At 46.2% G+C, this 19,339-nt stretch overlaps 1 protein-coding gene across 2 annotated transcripts in view; it reads right to left on the bottom strand.

Moving 5' to 3' along the window:
- LOC103128757 (NXPE family member 1-like) overlaps window positions 1–19,062 on the bottom strand; it is a 50,653-nt gene extending 31,591 nt beyond the window's left edge. Inside the window, exons 1-3 of one of the 2 annotated variants that reach the window (XM_060180024.1) lie at window positions 18,974–19,062; window positions 9,790–9,904; window positions 8,856–9,589 (exon numbers count right to left, since the gene is read on the bottom strand). In XM_060180024.1, coding sequence (XP_060036007.1) covers window positions 8,856–9,589; window positions 9,790–9,894 — 839 coding nt within the window. In that variant the 5' untranslated portion in view covers window positions 9,895–9,904; window positions 18,974–19,062. Of the gene's footprint in view, window positions 1–8,855; window positions 9,590–9,789; window positions 10,125–18,973 lie in introns of those variants that run through there. The other variant, XM_060180025.1, reaches the window with a different exon arrangement.
- Window positions 19,063–19,339: the final 277 nt, after the last annotated feature.

Genomic DNA, 19,339 nt, shown 5'->3' with positions numbered 1-19,339 from the left:
CCCTTTCTTTCTTCCCCTTCCTTTTCTTTCTTTCTTCTTTCTTTCTTGAGAGAGAGAGAGAGAGAGAGCCCTTTCTTTCTTCCCCTTCCTTTTCTTTCTTCTTTCTTTCTTTCTTTCTTTCTTGAGAGAGAGAGAGAGAGAGAGAGAGAGAGCCCTTTCTTTCTTCCCCTTCCTTTTCTTTCTTTCTTTCTTTCTTTCTTGAGAGAGAGAGAGAGAGAGAGAGAGAGCCCTTTCTTTCTTCCCCTTCTTTTCTTTCTTTCTTTCTTTCTTTCTTGAGAGAGAGAGAGAGAGAGAGAGAGCCCTTTCTTTCTTCCCCTTCCTTTTCTTTCTTTCTTTCTTTCTTTCTTGAGAGAGAGAGAGAGAGAGAGAGAGCCCTTTCTTTCTTCCCCTTCCTTTTCTTTCTTCTTTCTTCTTCTTTCTTTCTTTCTTGAGAGAGAGAGAGAGAGAGAGAGAGAGAGCCCTTTCTTTCTTCCCCTTCCTTTTCTTTCTTCTTTCTTCTTTCTTTCTTTCTTTCTTTCTTGAGAGAGAGAGAGAGAGAGAGAGAGCCCTTTCTTTCTTCCCCTTCCTTTTCTTTCTTCTTTCTTTCTTTCTTTCTTTCTTTCTTTCTTGAGAGAGAGAGAGAGAGAGAGAGAGCCCTTTCTTTCTTCCCCTTCCTTTTCTTCTTCTTTCTTTCTTTCTTTCTTTCTTTCTTGAGAGAGAGAGAGAGAGAGAGAGAGAGCCCTTTCTTTCTTCCCCTTCTTTTCTTTCTTCTTTCTTTCTTTCTTTCTTTCTTTCTTGAGAGAGAGAGAGAGAGAGAGAGAGAGAGCCCTTTCTTTCTTCCCTTCCTTTTCTTTCTTCTTTCTTTCTTTCTTTCTTTCTTTCTTTCTTGAGAGAGAGAGAGAGAGAGAGAGAGAGAGCCCTTTCTTTCTTCCCCTTCCTTTTCTTTCTTCTTTCTTTCTTTCTTTCTTTCTTGAGAGAGAGAGAGAGAGAGAGAGCCCTTTCTTTCTTCCCCTTCCTTTTCTTTCTTCTTTCTTTCTTTCTTTCTTTCTTTCTTGAGAGAGAGAGAGAGAGAGAGAGAGAGAGCCCTTTCTTTCTTCCCCTTCCTTTTCTTTCTTCTTTCTTTCTTTCTTTCTTTCTTTCTTGAGAGAGAGAGAGAGAGAGAGAGAGAGAGCCCTTTCTTTCTTCCCCTTCCTTTTCTTTCTTCTTTCTTTCTTTCTTTCTTTCTTTCTTGAGAGAGAGAGAGAGAGAGAGAGAGCCCTTTCTTTCTTCCCCTTCCTTTTCTTTCTTCTTTCTTTCTTTCTTTCTTTCTTTCTTGAGAGAGAGAGAGAGAGAGAGAGAGAGAGCCCTTTCTTTCTTCCCCTTCCTTTTCTTTCTTCTTTCTTTCTTTCTTTCTTTCTAGAGAGAGAGAGAGAGAGAGAGAGCCCTTTCTTTCTTCCCCTTCCTTTTCTTTCTTCTTTCTTTCTTTCTTTCTTTCTAGAGAGAGAGAGAGAGAGAGAGAGCCCTTTCTTTCTTCCCCTTCCTTTTCTTTCTTCTTTCTTTCTTTCTTTCTTTCTAGAGAGAGAGAGAGAGAGAGAGAGAGCCCTTTCTTTCTTCCCCTTCCTTTTCTTTCTTCTTTCTTTCTTTCTTTCTTTCTAGAGAGAGAGAGAGAGAGAGAGAGAGAGGAGCCCTTTCTTTCTTCCCCTTCCTTTTCTTTCTTCTTTCTTTCTTTCTTTCTTTCTAGAGAGAGAGAGAGAGAGAGAGAGAGCCCTTTCTTTCTTCCCCTTCCTTTTCTTTCTTCTTTCTTTCTTTCTTTCTTTCTAGAGAGAGAGAGAGAGAGAGAGAGAGAGCCCTTTCTTTCTTCCCCTTCCTTTTCTTTCTTCTTTCTTTCTTTCTTTCTTTCTAGAGAGAGAGAGAGAGAGAGAGCCCTTTCTTTCTTCCCCTTCCTTTTCTTTCTTCTTTCTTTCTTTCTTTCTTTCTAGAGAGAGAGAGAGAGAGAGAGAGCCCTTTCTTTCTTCCCCTTCCTTTTCTTTCTTCTTTCTTTCTTTCTTTCTTTCTAGAGAGAGAGAGAGAGAGAGAGAGAGCCCTTTCTTTCTTCCCCTTCCTTTTCTTTCTTCTTTCTTTCTTTCTTTCTTTCTAGAGAGAGAGAGAGAGAGAGAGAGAGAGCCCTTTCTTTCTTCCCCTTCCTTTTCTTTCTTCTTTCTTTCTTTCTTTCTTTCTAGAGAGAGAGAGAGAGAGAGAGAGAGAGCCCTTTCTTTCTTCCCCTTCCTTTTCTTTCTTCTTTCTTTCTTTCTTTCTTTCTTGAGAGAGAGAGAGAGAGAGAGAGCCCTTTCTTTCTTCCCCTTCCTTTTCTTTCTTTCTTTCTTTCTTGAGAGAGAGAGAGAGAGAGAGAGAGAGAGCCCTTTCTTTCTTCCCTTCCTTTTCTTTCTTTCTTTCTTTCTTTCTTGAGAGAGAGAGAGAGAGAGAGCCCTTTCTTTCTTCCCCTTCCTTTTCTTTCTTCTTTCTTTCTTTCTTTCTTTCTTTCTTGAGAGAGAGAGAGAGAGAGAGAGCCCTTTCTTTCTTCCCCTTCCTTTTCTTTCTTTCTTTCTTTCTTTCTTGAGAGAGAGAGAGAGAGAGAGAGAGCCCTTTCTTTCTTCCCCTTCCTTTTCTTTCTTTCTTTCTTTCTTTCTTGAGAGAGAGAGAGAGAGAGAGAGAGAGCCCTTTCTTTCTTCCCCTTCCTTTTCTTTCTTTCTTTCTTTCTTGAGAGAGAGAGAGAGAGAGAGAGAGAGCCCTTTCTTTCTTCCCCTTCCTTTTCTTTCTTTCTTTCTTTCTTTCTTGAGAGAGAGAGAGAGAGAGAGAGCCCTTTCTTTCTTCCCCTTCCTTTTCTTTCTTTCTTTCTTTCTTTCTTGAGAGAGAGAGAGAGAGAGAGAGAGAGCCCTTTCTTTCTTCCCCTTCCTTTTCTTTCTTTCTTTCTTTCTTTCTTGAGAGAGAGAGAGAGAGAGAGAGCCCTTTCTTTCTTCCCCTTCCTTTTCTTTCTTTCTTTCTTTCTTTCTTGAGAGAGAGAGAGAGAGAGAGAGAGAGCCCTTTCTTTCTTCCCCTTCCTTTTCTTTCTTTCTTTCTTTCTTTCTTGAGAGAGAGAGAGAGAGAGAGAGCCCTTTCTTTCTTCCCCTTCCTTTTCTTTCTTTCTTTCTTTCTTTCTTGAGAGAGAGAGAGAGAGAGAGCCCTTTCTTTCTTCCCCTTCCTTTTCTTTCTTTCTTTCTTTCTTTCTTGAGAGAGAGAGAGAGAGAGAGAGAGCCCTTTCTTTCTTCCCCTTCCTTTTCTTTCTTTCTTTCTTTCTTTCTTGAGAGAGAGAGAGAGAGAGAGAGAGCCCTTTCTTTCTTCCCCTTCCTTTTCTTTCTTTCTTTCTTTCTTTCTTGAGAGAGAGAGAGAGAGAGAGAGAGCCCTTTCTTTCTTCCCCTTCCTTTTCTTTCTTTCTTTCTTTCTTTCTTGAGAGAGAGAGAGAGAGAGAGAGAGAGCCCTTTCTTTCTTCCCCTTCCTTTTCTTTCTTTCTTTCTTTCTTTCTTGAGAGAGAGAGAGAGAGAGAGAGAGAGCCCTTTCTTTCTTCCCCTTCCTTTTCTTTCTTTCTTTCTTTCTTTCTTGAGAGAGAGAGAGAGAGAGAGAGAGAGACAGAGCCCTTTCTTTCTTCCCCTTCCTTTTCTTTCTTTCTTTCTTTCTTTCTTTCTTTCTTGAGAGAGAGAGAGAGAGAGAGCCCTTTCTTTCTTCCCCTTCCTTTTCTTTCTTTCTTTCTTTCTTTCTTGAGAGAGAGAGAGAGAGAGAGAGAGCCCTTTCTTTCTTCCCCTTCCTTTTCTTTCTTTCTTTCTTTCTTTCTTGAGAGAGAGAGAGAGAGAGAGAGAGAGACAGAGCCCTTTCTTTCTTCCCCTTCCTTTTCTTTCTTTCTTTCTTTCTTTCTTTCTTGAGAGAGAGAGAGAGAGAGAGAGAGAGCCCTTTCTTTCTTCCCCTTCCTTTTCTTTCTTTCTTTCTTTCTTTCTTGAGAGAGAGAGAGAGAGAGAGCCCTTTCTTTCTTCCCCTTCCTTTTCTTTCTTTCTTTCTTTCTTTCTTGAGAGAGAGAGAGAGAGAGAGAGAGCCCTTTCTTTCTTCCCCTTCCTTTTCTTTCTTTCTTTCTTTCTTTCTTGAGAGAGAGAGAGAGAGAGAGAGACAGAGCCCTTTCTTTCTTCCCCTTCCTTTTCTTTCTTTCTTTCTTTCTTTCTTGAGAGAGAGAGAGAGAGAGAGAGAGCCCTTTCTTTCTTCCCCTTCCTTTTCTTTCTTTCTTTCTTTCTTGAGAGAGAGAGAGAGAGAGAGCCCTTTCTTTCTTCCCCTTCCTTTTCTTTCTTTCTTTCTTTCTTTCTTTCGAGAGAGAGAGAGAGAGAGAGCCCTTTCTTTCTTCCCCTTCCTTTTCTTTCTTTCTTTCTTTCTTTCTTTCGAGAGAGAGAGAGAGAGAGAGCCCTTTCTTTCTTCCCCTTCCTTTTCTTTCTTTCTTTCTTTCTTTCTTGAGAGAGAGAGAGAGAGAGAGAGAGAGCCCTTTCTTTCTTCCCCTTCCTTTTCTTTCTTTCTTTCTTTCTTTCTTTCTTGAGAGAGAGAGAGAGAGAGAGAGAGCCCTTTCTTTCTTCCCCTTCCTTTTCTTTCTTTCTTTCTTTCTTTCTTGAGAGAGAGAGAGAGAGAGAGAGCCCTTTCTTTCTTCCCCTTCCTTTTCTTTCTTTCTTTCTTTCTTTCTTGAGAGAGAGAGAGAGAGAGAGAGCCCTTTCTTTCTTCCCCTTCCTTTTCTTTCTTTCTTTCTTTCTTTCTTTCTTTCTTTCTTTCTTTAGAGAGGAGAGAGAGACCCCTTTCTTTCTTCCCCTTCCTTTTCTTTCTTTCTTTCTTTCTTTCTTTCTTTCTTTCTTTCTTTTCTCTTCTTCTCTTCCAGAGAGTGAGAGAGAGAGAGAGACCCCCCTTTCTTTCTTCTTTCTTTCTTTCTGAGAGAGACCCCCTTTCTTTCTTTCTTTCTTTCTTTCTGAGAGAGACCCCCCTTTCTTTCTTTCTTTCTGAGAGAGAGAGACCCCCCTTTCTTTCTTTCTTTCTGAGAGAGAGAGACCCCCCTTTCTTTCTTTCTTTCTTCATTTCTGAGAGAGAGACCCCCCTTTCTTTCTTTCTTTCTTTCTTTCTGAGAGAGAGAGACCCCCCTTTCTTTCTTTCTTTCTTTCTTTCTTTCTGAGAGAGAGAGAGACCCCTTTCTTTCTTTCTTTCTTCATTTCTGAGAGAGAGAGAGAGACCCCCCTTTCTTTCTTTCTGAGAGAGAGAGACCCCTTTCTTTCTTTCTTTTCCCTATTTCTTTCTTTCTTTCTTTCTTTCTGAGAGAGAGAGAGACCCCCTTTCTTTCACTCTTTAGAAGGATCTATATTTTTTTCAAATATATCTGACTACCTACCTTCTGTCTATGATATCTGCCTTTCAGCTTTCTTTTTTTGATATACTACTTATTACTCTATCTTGCGAAACGACTCCTGCTACTGTTAAACGACACCGGTAACCTCTACCACAAGAGGGCAGTAGTAGAGACCACAAACATATTTGAAGACTTAACCTAAGAAACCACTCTGGGTACACAATCATAGACAAAGAGAGGGAATGCATTGCCGCCCACTACACTGACATGGAGAAGTTCAGAACCTTATCCGGGATGGGTGTTACTGCGCCTACTAGATTGCACATTTTGCACTTTAGAAGGACCCAGGAAGTGGGAAGACAATGATAACAGCTATCTCTCTCTACCTTTCTATCTCCCCCGTGCTCTCTATATCTTCCTCTTCCTATACAATAAGCAAATACAGATGATCGGAAAAACTTCTTGTTTTTAAAAGAAATGTAATTACTTAACCAGCTTAACAGATCCTCATTCTCAGTTCAGGACATCGACAGCTTCTATGTGGCCACTGGAAATCCAGCCTGATACCTCTTACAAAAACAACACTCACGTTCAATGGGGGGGCATGCAAGGCGATGCATTTCAACCGCTATTGTGCTTTTCTCTCTCTCTGTCTCTCTCATACACACACACACACACACACACACACACACACTAACATTGAAGATATGATTCAACAATGAAAATAACACTGAAAAATAACGATCCGGCACAGCACCCGTACAATGCCATGGTCAGCACGGAATTGTGCAGAAGAAGGCTTTCAAACACCTCGCTGCTGAGTCCCTTCTTCTCAAATACGACGAACCACAACACCACCTCCCTACGTTCCCAGAAACAAAGTCCAACACTCCCACCAGGGCGTTCCACAGCTACAGTGATCCTACCTTTGCACAGTCAATGTCACCATCACTGTCACCATCACCCTCACCGCCAATGACACCAACACACACACACACACACACACACACACACACACACACTTGTCATCTTCATGCCGGAGGACTGTATTTCCTCCCAGATGCACAACAGTCATTTACAAAGATGGCCATGAGCAGATGTCGAATACTCATCATGTTTTCTTGGAAACCGCATCATTTACGAGGACTGCCTGCTGACCTTTCTGGCTCTTGCAGTCCGGGCAGCCAGTGGGTGACTTCGCGACTGAGAGCCACACAAAGTGGAGCCACACCCTGACAGTTTTTTTTCATTTTAATTTAAAAAAAGACATCAAAAAGATATGAGGGAGAAGACGTAACAAATTCTATATCTAGTCATAAAAAACTCAAAAAATTTACATAGCAGTGCACTGGCCTGATTAAAGCCAAGACTCGTTCTATTTCTTAGATCTACATACTGACACCAACAGCCAGTACGGGCTGAGAAGAACGATGACGCTGTTCTCTCTCTTAGAAAAATGAGGGAGTCGGGCTGTAGCGCAGCAGGTTAAGCGCAGGTGGCTCAAAGCGCACAAGGACCGGCATAAGGATCCCGGTTCGAGCCCCTGGCTCCCCACCTACAGGGGAGTCGCTTCACAGGCGGTGAAGCAGGTCTGCAGGTGTCTATCTTTCTCTCCCCCTCTCTGTCTTCCCCTCCTCTCTCCGTTTCTCTCTGTCCTATCCAACAACGACAACAACAATAATAACTACAACAATAAAACAACAAGGGCAACATAAGGGAATAAATAAATAAAATAAATATTAAAAAAAATTTAAAATGAAAGGTGACATGAATATAATAAGCAGAGTAATCACGTCAACATTCTACACTAGACACACTAGCTGAAGTACTTTCATCGACTAAACGTATCTCTCTCTCTCTCTCTCTCTCTCTCTCTCTCTCTCCACAGCGCTTCTCTCATGAAATCTAGAGAGAGATAGAAAAAAAAATGCAGTGACTTTTTTCTTTAAACACATAACAGACATCTCTGTACCAGCATGAAATCCCTAATGGCAGAATAGCACACATTGGGAGTTCTGTTTCATAAAAACAACCATAGCAGGGGCTGGGCGGTACAGCACTGGGTTGAACACACATGACGCTAAACACAAGGACCGTGCGAAAGGATGCCGGTTCTAGCCCCCGTCTCCCAAAATGCGCGCCCGGGGCGGGGGGGGGGTTTGCTTTACAAACAATGAGGCAGGTCTGCAGATGTCTATCTTTCTCTCCCCCTATATCTTCCCCTCCTCTCAAAGTTTTCCTCTGTCCTATCCAAAAAAAACAAAAAACCAACCATAACAATAATAATAACAACGACGATGACACACAACCAAGGCACCGGAAGTGAAAAAATGGTCTCCAGGGGCAGTAGATTCCTAGTGAAAACAACGAGCCCCGGGAATAACCCTGGATGAAAAACAACAACAACAACAACAAAAAGAACAACAACCGTAGCTTTCAACTTTAAGAACAAGAGAAGGCGGAAACAAATTTCTCTTTTCGTTCATACTTACAATCAGCTCTCCATATCCATTGGTTCCCTTCAATCACATCGTCACGCAGTGTTGCTGTTGGGCCAGGAGCCTCCACAATACAAAAAGGATGGGACTCTCCCACCACACCACCGTTCCCGGCAACACAGACTATCCCAGTAACAACACCTGAAACTGAGATTCTCCCACACCGACGATGACGTCCACCTGTATGCGCTCATCACACTCCTCTCACGAAACGCCTTGACCGATGGCCTGCTCCACAGGCTCGTCGCTGACAGGGCAGGGCAGGGTTCAAATAAAAAAAAATCATGGGCTTCTGGAGGGCGCATACAGAAACTACAAAGTAAGAACACAATCCCACAAAGCCAAAACCTACAACACAGCACAAACCATCGTCCCGCCCCAAGGATTCTACGACGTGTGTCCGTGTGTCTCTGTGGATGTGGGGGGCGAGTTATGTCCTCCCTGCCGCAAAACACATGAGTCTGTTCGAGGAGCCACATTCACCGCCTTCAGGGAGCATCCCTGCTCGTTCCTTCTCTCTCCTCCCTCCACATCTTTTTGAAAATAGAAAAAAAACAGAGGCAGGCAGGAAACCAGCTGAAAACTTGCAAGAGTACATTTCTCGAGCAAGCAACAAGACCAAAGAGAAGCCTCACTGCTCTGAAAATACATTGAGACATGTCATCGAGACCGGTCATCGTCATATGCCTTCTCTCTCTCTCTCTCTCTCTCTCCTCCTTTTTCTGGAGATTACCCTCATGCAACTGTTCTCTAGCAATCCAAGGTGAATTTCTCTTACGTAGAGACACAGACCAAAGACGCAGAAAAGACACCACGGCGTGACAACTTTCCACGGACGCACTGGGGTTCTCAGGTAGGGCGGGGCTCGCGGCGGTCAGGCTGTGGCCACGGAGTCGGCCTCCCCTCCCCCCCCCCGCCCTCCGGGACCAACTCTCTACCATGCGAGCTCCGTGCTCACTAGGAAGTCAACAAGTTCGAACTGTTGACAAATCCAGGCGGACCTGACTGGATCCTTTTTCACATACCTGGCAAAAAGGAGCTGCTCTTGGGACGTCAGGTAAGACGCGTTTCCGTTCTGAGAGAACATGCTCACGAAGGCGTCGCAGGGAAAGTGCGGGGGCTTCACGCAGTAGAAGGCTTCCTGGTCCCGAGCTTCCAGGTACTCGCACAGCTCGGCAGTGGAGTTCAGCCTCAGGCCGCACTCGGTGAACACGTGCCTGGAGCCATTGACAAACTGGCCCTGGAAGGTGATCTTGTCGTAGCCCCGGTTCCTGGCCCTCCACAGGGCCGAGGCCCCCTCGCTGGGGTGCACCAGCCGCACGGACAGCCACGCGCGGCCCTGCCACGGCAGGCTGAAGCTCACCAGGTAGGAGCCGTTCTGCAGGTCCGTCACCCTGCCCGCCACCCCGGCCTTCAGGCCCGGGGACGCCAGGCGGGCCCTCAGGAAGTCCCCTCCATACTCCTTCCTGCGGCCCAGGTGGTCCCTGGCCTCCAGCAGCACGTGCAGCTGCTCCCCCCTGCAGTGCGTGCCCCGGGGGTTGAGGATGGTGGCTCTGCTCTGGGCGGCGCTGGTGGTGGCGTTCAGGTGGCTGAAGGGTCTGGGCGGGAAGAGCCGGTCCAGCCTCTCCACGAGCCCCTTTATTCTCAGCTCTGTCTCTGTGGGTGACCTCACGGGGCTCCCTGGGGCTGTGGGGACTGAGGGCCTCACTAGAGCCGCCAGCTTAGGTGAAGAGAAGAGTAAGTTCACGGTGGGCCACGTCTACAACGAGATGGAAATTGGTTGACTAGCAGATCAACCTGCCCGGTAGCTTTCATGACACTCTCAGCACTTGACTGAACTCTCACAGTGACATGGTTTCCTTCTGTGAACCAAAGGATCACTTACGGATACACCGAACTACCGGTGCCAAGGCTGGGAGAGTTGAGGGCTGTGATTCGGGCCCCAGAAAGGCTTCCTACCTTTGTGGATTCTGAAGACGTTGCCAGAAATATCCAGGACACCATTAGGAAGGACAAAACCACCAGCACCATCAGTCCCTTCTGAGTCATCACGCTGCAGGACATGGTGGCTGCCCTAAGAAGACACAGGAGAGGATGTCCTGTAATCCGTCGGCCCTCCTCTTTCCACTTTCACTCTCCCCTGGCCTGGGCTCCTCTCGGGTGCCCCGCTGACTGTCTTTCTGCCCTGTGCCAGCGACGTGGACCTCAACCGTCGTGGGCATTGCCCAGCTAGTCGTCTGAGTTTTCTTCAACTTCGGCGCTTGCTTTCATGGAGATCTCGGAAACACTGTACGTGGGCCCTCATCTTCCCTGCCTGCTCTCTGTTATTTCCCCTGAGACTTTACTCACTATCCATCACCAGAAAAGCAGAGAGATTAGCTACTTTGCCTGTCTTTGTGATGAGGAGATTTTAGAGTCCATGGCCGACCAAAAAGAGGACGCCCCTGGAACACGGTGGCTGGGTGGACCAGGGAGCTGTGGGTGTCCTGACTGCAGAGGGAAAACTCCTTTTTCCAGGACTGAACTCCACTGCACAGCAAAGGAACCGTGACTGCGCCCAAGACTACACGAGACGAGGCAGGCAGGAAGGGAAGAAGACTGAGGCAAACGTAGACAACGCCAACCCAAAGCAGTAGGGGCTCTGGGGAAGGAGGAGAGGCTGTGGGTGGGGAGGCTGAGGCATCCTGCTGTAGGACACCAGAAAAGGAACCGAGTTTTGCCAAGCACAGTGTTGCAGACAGCGACTGCACCCAGGAGTCGGCGACTCTACTGAAAAGCAGTGACCCCCTGTCAAAGTATTCTAAGGAAAAGACATGGAGGGGGCGTAAGGGAGGAGGGAAAGCAAATAGAGGGTGAACAGAGAAAAGGGCATAGAGGAAAAGAAGTTCCCACCCCAGCCCCAGCAGTAACCCCGGTAACACAAATAAAGTCATAGGTCCTAGAGGACATTTTTCCCATTTTATTGGGTAGGAGAGAGAAAAACTGAGAGAGGAGGGAGACGGAGAAAGGTGAACGCCCACTTGCAGGTGGGGAGCCGGGGCTCCACTCATCCCCTCGGGGGTCCTGGTGCTTCATACTACGACGTGCACTTGAGTGGGTGAGCCACCGCCCGGGTGCTAACAAGTAGCTTTCCTTCAACCCCACTCCTACTACATCTAACTGAGGTTTCCCTTGTTGGGATATTGTACAGATGCAGTCGAGTTAAGCAGGACCCACAAGCTACCATATTTCCATGCGAGTATCATTATTTACGTATCAATCTTCTGCCTTGTTTTAAAGTGACTCCCCCGCCACCACGTTATCCCCTCAGGGTATTGCCACAGTTTCTAAGGACGCTTCCACATTCCCAACATGCCCTTTGCCTCTCTACACCCCCTTTCCTAGCCAGTCCCGTCCCGACTTGTCGCTTGACGCTTCCGAAATCCTCCCATAAAAGCCGCTCGTATTTCCGCTTCACCCTTTTTGCTCCTCTCTTCTGCGAGCAGACCTGGAGGAGGGCTTCCGCGCGTAGCATAGCGGGAGGCCATTTTGCTAGCTCCACGTGGCCCGAACCGCTGTGCTCTCACCCGACTCTGAGGCGTCCGCGTGAACAAAGATTGGCGTTCCTGAACCGCCACAAATTCCTGGTCTCCCCTCTCTCCCCCCCGCCATGAAAACCGACATCCACCGACATCTGGACTGTGCAGCAAGAGTTTCTATGTATGAAGCCCCACAGTTTCTATGTTTGCATAGATTGGATATGGAACAAGACCAGGACAGAGTCCACTGATTTCCACTTGCACGTTGGGAAATCTCACAGAGCGCTATTTCCACAAGATGTGACACAAGCCAAACGCTCTTATTAGGTCACTTCCGAGAACTAAAGTCTGAGGTAGGGGGGACTTGAGGAGATCTCGAAATCTGCATCAGGATTAGTGCTACGGACACAGGTGAAAGGAAGCAGGAGGCCCGGTGATGATTCCGACCTCTGTGACGTACGTGTTCTCTGACGTCCGTCCGCAAGATCGTTGTGACTAAGGAACTGACATCACCTGTATGTGGGAACTCACTGCTGCAGGCACACTTCCAGAAGTGGGACCTTTACATGGACACAGACAGATGTAGACAGTCAAGCAAAAGGCAGCACTACCTATGCAGAGCGAGGACTGGGCTGGAGACCTGGTCATGGCTTCCTTGCACCTAACTCTGACTTCCATCCGTTGAAATTCCAGAATTTCTCAATATGTCACAGACGACTAGGTCACTAGGACACAGGAAAATCATAGGCGATGTGCTACAGATTTCACCTCTCCACACCGCTCTAGAAACTGGCCCGAGTCCTTTCACTGAAATAAATTTAGAAGTGTCTGAGTAGGAAAATGTGGTTCTTTTCCTTGATATAAAATGCACGCATACACACATATGAAAGATCACACCGAATTTCTCGGAGATTTCTCAGTATATTCTCTTTATTTTTTTCATCTCAATCTTAAATCCTGCAAAACAAGTCTTACGAAAACCAGAAATGTGCTGTGAAAGTAAAGCTGACTTCTGCTGACCTTTGCAGTCTATAAGTTTCTCCTATTCATCTCAAAATACCATGAATGCTGTTAAAAGAAGAAGGGGGGAAGCCTCTGAAAGCAAAAGTTGACAAAAAGGAAGAAAGAATTACCCAGGTCTGCTGAAAATAGAAAGCCATTTTCCAAAAACAAAACTGACATAAAAAAAAAAAACACACTCTCATACAGTGACCCTTGAATGCATTGACCATACAAAGAACACGAAATTGTCAATATATCAACACACCGGTAGAGACCTAAAGCACTGTTGTCTGAGGCTAAAGAGAAAGAGAGAGAGAGAGAGAGAGAGACAGAGAGAGACAGAGAGAGAGAGAGAGAGAGATTTAAAATAGAGATTTCTACAAGAGCTTTGTTGACAAAACTCTTCTACACAGACTTCTTGTTATTCTGTGTTAATGGTTGACAGACTTTTAAATGTACTAGGACGATGTCTCTCTGACAGAGTTAACTGACTATGTATCAAAATGCACAATCTTTGTCTGAGTTTTCTATTATTGTAACTGACTAGGCTACAGTTGTAGCAAGCGGGCGCACTGCAAATTCTCTACGGCTGTACATACATACGGTTACCTGTTTTTGAAAAACAGATGATTATGGGTCACGGGTTTTTTTTTTTTCTTTTTTGGCTTCCAGATGAATAGTTACATTGATCAGTCAAATTCTTGCTCTACTTTAAGAAAGCATCTTGTAAAATTTACCGATAGGAATGCGAATCAATGAAGTGAAAGGATAACGTTGAAAGTCTAATAGCACATACTTCTTTTCCATAACGCACAACACCGTGAAAACTGAACGGCACTCTTCAGGGGGGCTTAGTCTCTCCCTCAGATTTTATCTTACAAATCACAAAACGACTACTGATTCCAGTTGACCGTACCTCTTGATCGTTGGAATGCTGACATACCCATGTGACAATGCATCGCAAACAGAGGAGATACCCGGAGGAGGGAAGAAGCATATGCAAGGCAGTCAAACCCATAAAGATGCTGCAAACTAGTTATTAGTCTACAGTGAAAAGTAACCGGCTCCGGAAAGTCTTCACAAGAAATAAAACTTCGCTTTTGCCTAGTGCCGGCTTTCCAGTCAGGGATGCACAGACTCCATGAAATGATTTCCTGGTTCAAAGCTCTAGTTCCCAGGTTCTGTTCTTTTCCTTACCGATACCACCATTGCTGATGGGGCTTCATGGCTCCAGACTAACTTTTCCATATACAGAGAGAGAGAGACACAGACAGGCTGGCAGGAGGGTAAACAAAAGAGAGTTGGACCACCTGCAGGGGAGTCGCTTCCAAGCGGTGAAGCAGGTCTGCAGGTGTCTGTCTTTCTCTCCTCCTCTCTGTCTTCCCCTCCTCTCTCCATTTCTCTCGGTCCTATCCGACAAAAAAAGACATCAATAACAATAACTTCAACAATAAAAAACAAGGGCAACAAAAAGGGAATAAATACATATTCGAAAAGAGAGAGAGAGAGAGAGTTGAGGTAGTAGTGCACTGGCTTTAGGGCACAGGATGTCAGGACAGTGCAAGGATCTTGAGTCAGTCCCCCTACCCCCGGGGCTCCAGCTCCCCACCTGCGGGGGGGGGGGCACTTCACAAGCGGTGCAGCAGTTCTGCAAGTGTCTATGTTTCTCCCCTCCTCTATGTCTTCCCTTCTTCTCTCAAATTCTCTCTGTCTTATACAGCTACAATAACAATGGGAAAAAAAAATGGTCTCCAGGAGCAGTGGATTCATAGTACATGCACGGGGACCCTGTGATAACCATGAAGGGGGAAAAAGAAAGATAGAGATGACACAGCACAGAAACTTCCCCCATGGAAGCAGAAAATTGACTCAAAAAAAAAAAAAAAAAAAGTAGGCCAGAGGAGAGCCTGAAACCAAGCCCTGAAACAAAATCTACAATGACAGAGGTGCCTGTTTCTGTGGTTGACGCAGTTTGTAGGAACGTAAGCACTAGGGACGGGAGAAAGAGTGAGCCCAGAGCTGCCTGCACAGCTCTCACACTGCAGCCTGCAAAGTAGCTGACTGGCTGCCAGAGGACAGGCTCACCTCCAGTGACCTGGGAAGTGGGGCTGAGCCAGACCTTAGCTAGGGAGTCAGTCTGCCTGTGACCGTGCCTATGTGCTGCTTCTAACGACTTCTTAAAAAAAAGGAAGCACTCAAGCATTTTTCTTTGCTAAGACAAACACAAATTGAGAAGGGAAAAGGAAGAAATGGGAAGGAAAAACACCTGTAGCTCTGTTACACAACTGCTTATCTCCTACAGCTGAAGACCGGACGCTTGAACCTGGGTTTCTCTGCATGGTAATGGGTGCCCAACTGGTATAACACCCCCTGGTCCCTTGCAACTCCTCCTCCTCTAATTTCTTTTCTTTTAAAGACTTTGAAAAGATCACTTATTTACTGTCTTTCTTTCTTTCTTTCTTTCTTTCTTTTTTTTTTTTTTGCCAGAGCACTGCTAAGCTCAGCCTTATGGTGGTGTGGAGGGACTGAACCTGGAACTCTGGAGCCTCAGACTAGAGAGTCTGTTTGCATAACCATTATGCTATCTACCCACCAACACAACTCCTTCTTTAAACATGGTCGACCTCACAATAACACAGTGTCGATAACTCTCCTCCACCCGCCACCCAACAACTCAGCCCATAATAGCCACTTTCCATCAGTGATTACTGGAGTCTTTCTAATCAAGAAAACAAGATGGTGTCCACCAAGCTCGGCCAATGAGGACAGAGAGGCAAAAACTATCTCGGGGGGGGAAGGCTCTTTATTCCTTTTTAACAAAGCCCTTTACTGTGTCTGTTTAAACTCTCTGCATCTCTTACCTGAACAGTTTTGAACTAGAAGGGCAAAACCAAACAGTCCACCAGCAACAGTGGCATAGTACAGATTTGAGACTCTAGCACCCAAGATAAGCAAATTATCTTAAAAAAATGTAAGTATTCCTCTCGATGCTTTCTTTCTTTATTGATTTGCTTGGCAGAGACAAAGAGAAGATGGGAGGGGAGAGGGAGATAGAGAGGGAAAGAGACAAAGAGAGAGACACCTGCAGCACTGCCTCGCCACTCATCAAGTTTTCTCCCGTGCAGCTCAGGATCAGGGGCTTGTACCTACCTGCGTTCTTGCGCGCTGTGATGTGTGCACCTGACCGGTTGCACCATCGCCTGGCCCCTTCAGTGCTTCCTTTTTTGAATCAGAACACTTATTGTCTAGATGCCATGAGCCAGAAGCCAGGAGAAAAACACAAGCCAGAGCAGGACTCTCGCGCCTGGTCACCGGGGATGAAACAGGGTTCCTCAGATGCGCGGGGCCGGAGGGCAGTGCCGACTGAGCTATGCTCCCCTAGCTTAGCAGAGACGATAACTATCGTCTTTACACCGATAACTATCGTCACTAACAACGATGCCAGGAAGTGGGCAAGTTTGCTGGCCGCTCCAACCTCGAGAGCGCTTTTTCAGTGTCACTTGTTCCGGTCTGACCCGACTGTGACATGAGGATCTGTAGGATTTTTGCCCTTGGCTCTGAGGCTGCCACAGCCACCGTGCTGCCTGACTGGTCCTGAGTGAGCAGAACACCGCACTGTGCTGCTGGGAAGGGTAGTGAAAAAAAAAAGATTTTTTTTTTTTTTTTTGGCTTCCCTGCTCCAATCCATATACCTCTAAAATTCTGACAACGAACTTTGACTCTCACCCGCCTTAAGACCACAGGGGTGCAGAAGACCCGTGTTGACACACCCCTATTTGCGGTAGCCGAGATCTACGACAGACAAAACCGCCCAGGATGCTGTGGTACAGAAACCTCCGACGGCTCAGGCAAGAGAGAGGAAGAGGCCCTGTCTTCTGCTACTATACTGTGTCTGCAATGCGAGGGGACCATGCTTCTCGAAATCAAGTAAGCACTACAAGCAGAAATGCCTCTGACGGTCTCTCACACAGGTAGGATGGAAGGAAGGCACCGAACAAAGGCAGAGACAGGGTGACAAGGAGACGCCCTCTTACCCCACAGGTGCCAGGCTGGGGTCACTCAGAAAGGGGGTCGAGGGGTAGCTCACTCGCCTGGTTGAGCGCGAATGTTACGATGTGCGAGGACCCGGGTTCGAGCCCCTGGTCCCCACGTGCATGGGGGAAGCTTCACGAATGGGCTGCAGGCGTCTCTCTCCCTCTCTATTCCACCCCCTTCCTCTCAGTTTCTGGCTATCTCTTGTCAATAAATAAAGATTTAAAGAAATTTTTAAAAGGGTGGGCCATAAAGAAGTCCGCTGAGGAGGAGGGGTCTGTGCTACTGGCAACTTAAGACTAGCAGACTTTTGGGAGCAGGGGGAGATAGGGATATGTAAAACTGTCCCTCTCCTGAGACAAGACTAGTCTCGCAAGGCACTCGCTCAAAATGAACAGGCTGAGTTTAATGACTGGGGGGAAATGGCTGCGCAGAGGGAGACAGAGCTTCTCTGGAGCGTGTCTGGCCTCTGGCATGGCCCAAAGGGACAGAAGCTGCCTGGACACACACAGTACAGACAGAAAGAGACAGAAACATCTATGAATTGCATTAACTACATTCAAGCATTTATTGAACACGGCTCTTCAGCTTCCCTGCAAATATGATGAACGTTTCTTTGCTCTGTAGTCTTTTGCCCCTTTTCACCACTGATCACACATATGAGTGTGCTCTGTCTAGAAATTTTGACACCTCTTTCCCCCTCTATAGACATCGTATTGTGCATGCATTGTGACAGTGCATTTTTTACCTATATGAAGACTCACTCTCTCTCTCTCTCTCTCTCTCTTGCTCGCTCGCTCTCTCTCTCGCTCTCTCCCCCCTCCCCCCTCTCTCTCTTCTGTAGTGATGCACATTTGTTCAGGTGATGACATGGTGTTCCTCCTTGATCTGTAAGTGCTGCAATCTAGAGAAAAGACAAATAAACAATATCCCAGAGTACCGATTCTAAAGGAAAAATCTCCTCTCCTCGTTGGCTTGGCTCCAACGGGCTCTTTATATTATATGTTTCAAATGTCCTGGCATTAACCAGCACTGACAGCACAAGTCAGTAAGACAATGACAGAGCTGTTATGTCAGCAGATTATTATTTTTTTCTTTCTTTGACTGACTGACTGACTGACTGATACAGAAAAACTGAAACTGGAGGGATAGATACAGAGGAAGAAAGGGAGACGCCTGCATCAATGACCCGATCGCTCAGGAAGCTCCTCACGTCGAGGCACGGAACGGGGTCTTGAAGCCAGGCCCTTGTATGTTATAATATCTGTGTGTGTAAAATGGTGTACCACACCCTGGTCCCGGGCAGAGTTTTTTTTTTTTGTGAAGGTTATATGTAGTCAGGTACTCAATTCAAGCACTCATTTCAATTCACTACAGGACTGCTCAGCCAGGCCCCTGAGGAATCACATCCGGTTCTCATTTCTGGCGCTTGTCTGTCAGAATGTCTAGTTGTGCTAAGCCACCACACGCCAGGACTCCAAACGCCACTATGTAGACTGATATAAAGTGGCTATATATGAGAGGCGCAGTAGGCACGTCATGTTGAGACACTGTACGATAGTTGGGAACCACGTCACAGAATTGACGTACGGTATATAAGACCCTCGGAAACAAGACTTCATCTGGCCGAAGAGCTCACCTGCACCCCACCTCCCAAGCAGGTTCCACCACGGTGAATGAACCCTAGATGCTATGGTTTCTTGACCTTTTTCCTTTACCTCTTTGGCTCCCTCTATTGGATCTGAGAAGACTCAACTGAGAAACAGCCATGTTCCAATGACACTAGTAATAACAGCAACAACAACAATAATAATAACAACTATTCTTTTCTAGATATCTAACTGTCACACCACATGAGTTCCGTGCCTGAAGTACCAGAGGCCTCAGATTCGATTCCCAGATTCACACACATCACATCTTAACAGTGCTCTGGGGTCTCTCTTCCTCTTTCTAAGAATAAATACATTTTAACTCTCCTTAATACCACCAGGATTAACACTGAAGATCAGTGCCCATATAACCCATGCCTACACCAAGAACACACAGCTTCCAGCAGCCACCCCCACTCCTTTTTTGAGATATATATATATATATATATCACATATATGACATATTAAATATATATGATGGAACACAGAAGAAATTAAGAGGGAGAGAGGGTTGTGAGGTGAATGCATGTGCACACACACACTCACACATACACACACACTCACACTCTCATACACATGCACACTCACATACACATTCACACACACACATTCATACTCACACACTCATACTCACATACACATTCACACACACACACACACTCATACTCACACACTCATACTCACATACACATTCACACACACACACACACACTCTCACACTGACACTCACCCACTCACTCACACACACTCATACACGCAGAAGCTCTTTTGATGTTGACCTGGTGGTAACACTGAGTCCGCTGACTCACCACCCCCCCCCCCAAGCCCCATAGAGACTTCTCCTAAATGGCTCTGGCCCAGACTACTCTCCACCCTTCTGAGTGCCCGTCACACATCTGTGCACCACTGACCACACAAGGCCACACACCACCCCAGACTCACAAGTGCCACAGCAGGCAATGACCAGATGAGCTTCCCTGTCACGGTTCCTTCTCGCTCTGCCCACAGGTGAGTGAAGACCTCTATGCTGCTGCCGGAATGCCTGGGACTTTGGCTGGGTGACCAAGACGGGGAACCTTTTGATCAAAGTCACAGTAACAATTGGCTTCTTGGTCAGGAAGGGCGTTGCTTTTGTTACTTTTATAAGTTCTATTCTTCTAGCGTTTCAGAAGCTCCTTACCCTTGAGAGTACATCTAAGGAAAAAGCAGAGTCTTTCTCTCTCTCTCCCTCTCCCTCTCTTTCTTTTGGATAGAGACAGATACAACCTGAAAAGGAAGGTACATATATAAAAGGAGAGAGGGGAAGAG

The sequence above is a fragment of the Erinaceus europaeus genome, chromosome 20 (genome assembly GCF_950295315.1).
Source record: "Erinaceus europaeus chromosome 20, mEriEur2.1, whole genome shotgun sequence".
In the NCBI taxonomy this organism is placed as follows: Eukaryota; Metazoa; Chordata; class Mammalia; order Eulipotyphla; family Erinaceidae; genus Erinaceus; species Erinaceus europaeus.
Note: the sequence above shows the minus strand (reverse complement) of the source record. Positions and strands in the feature narration are given on the sequence as shown.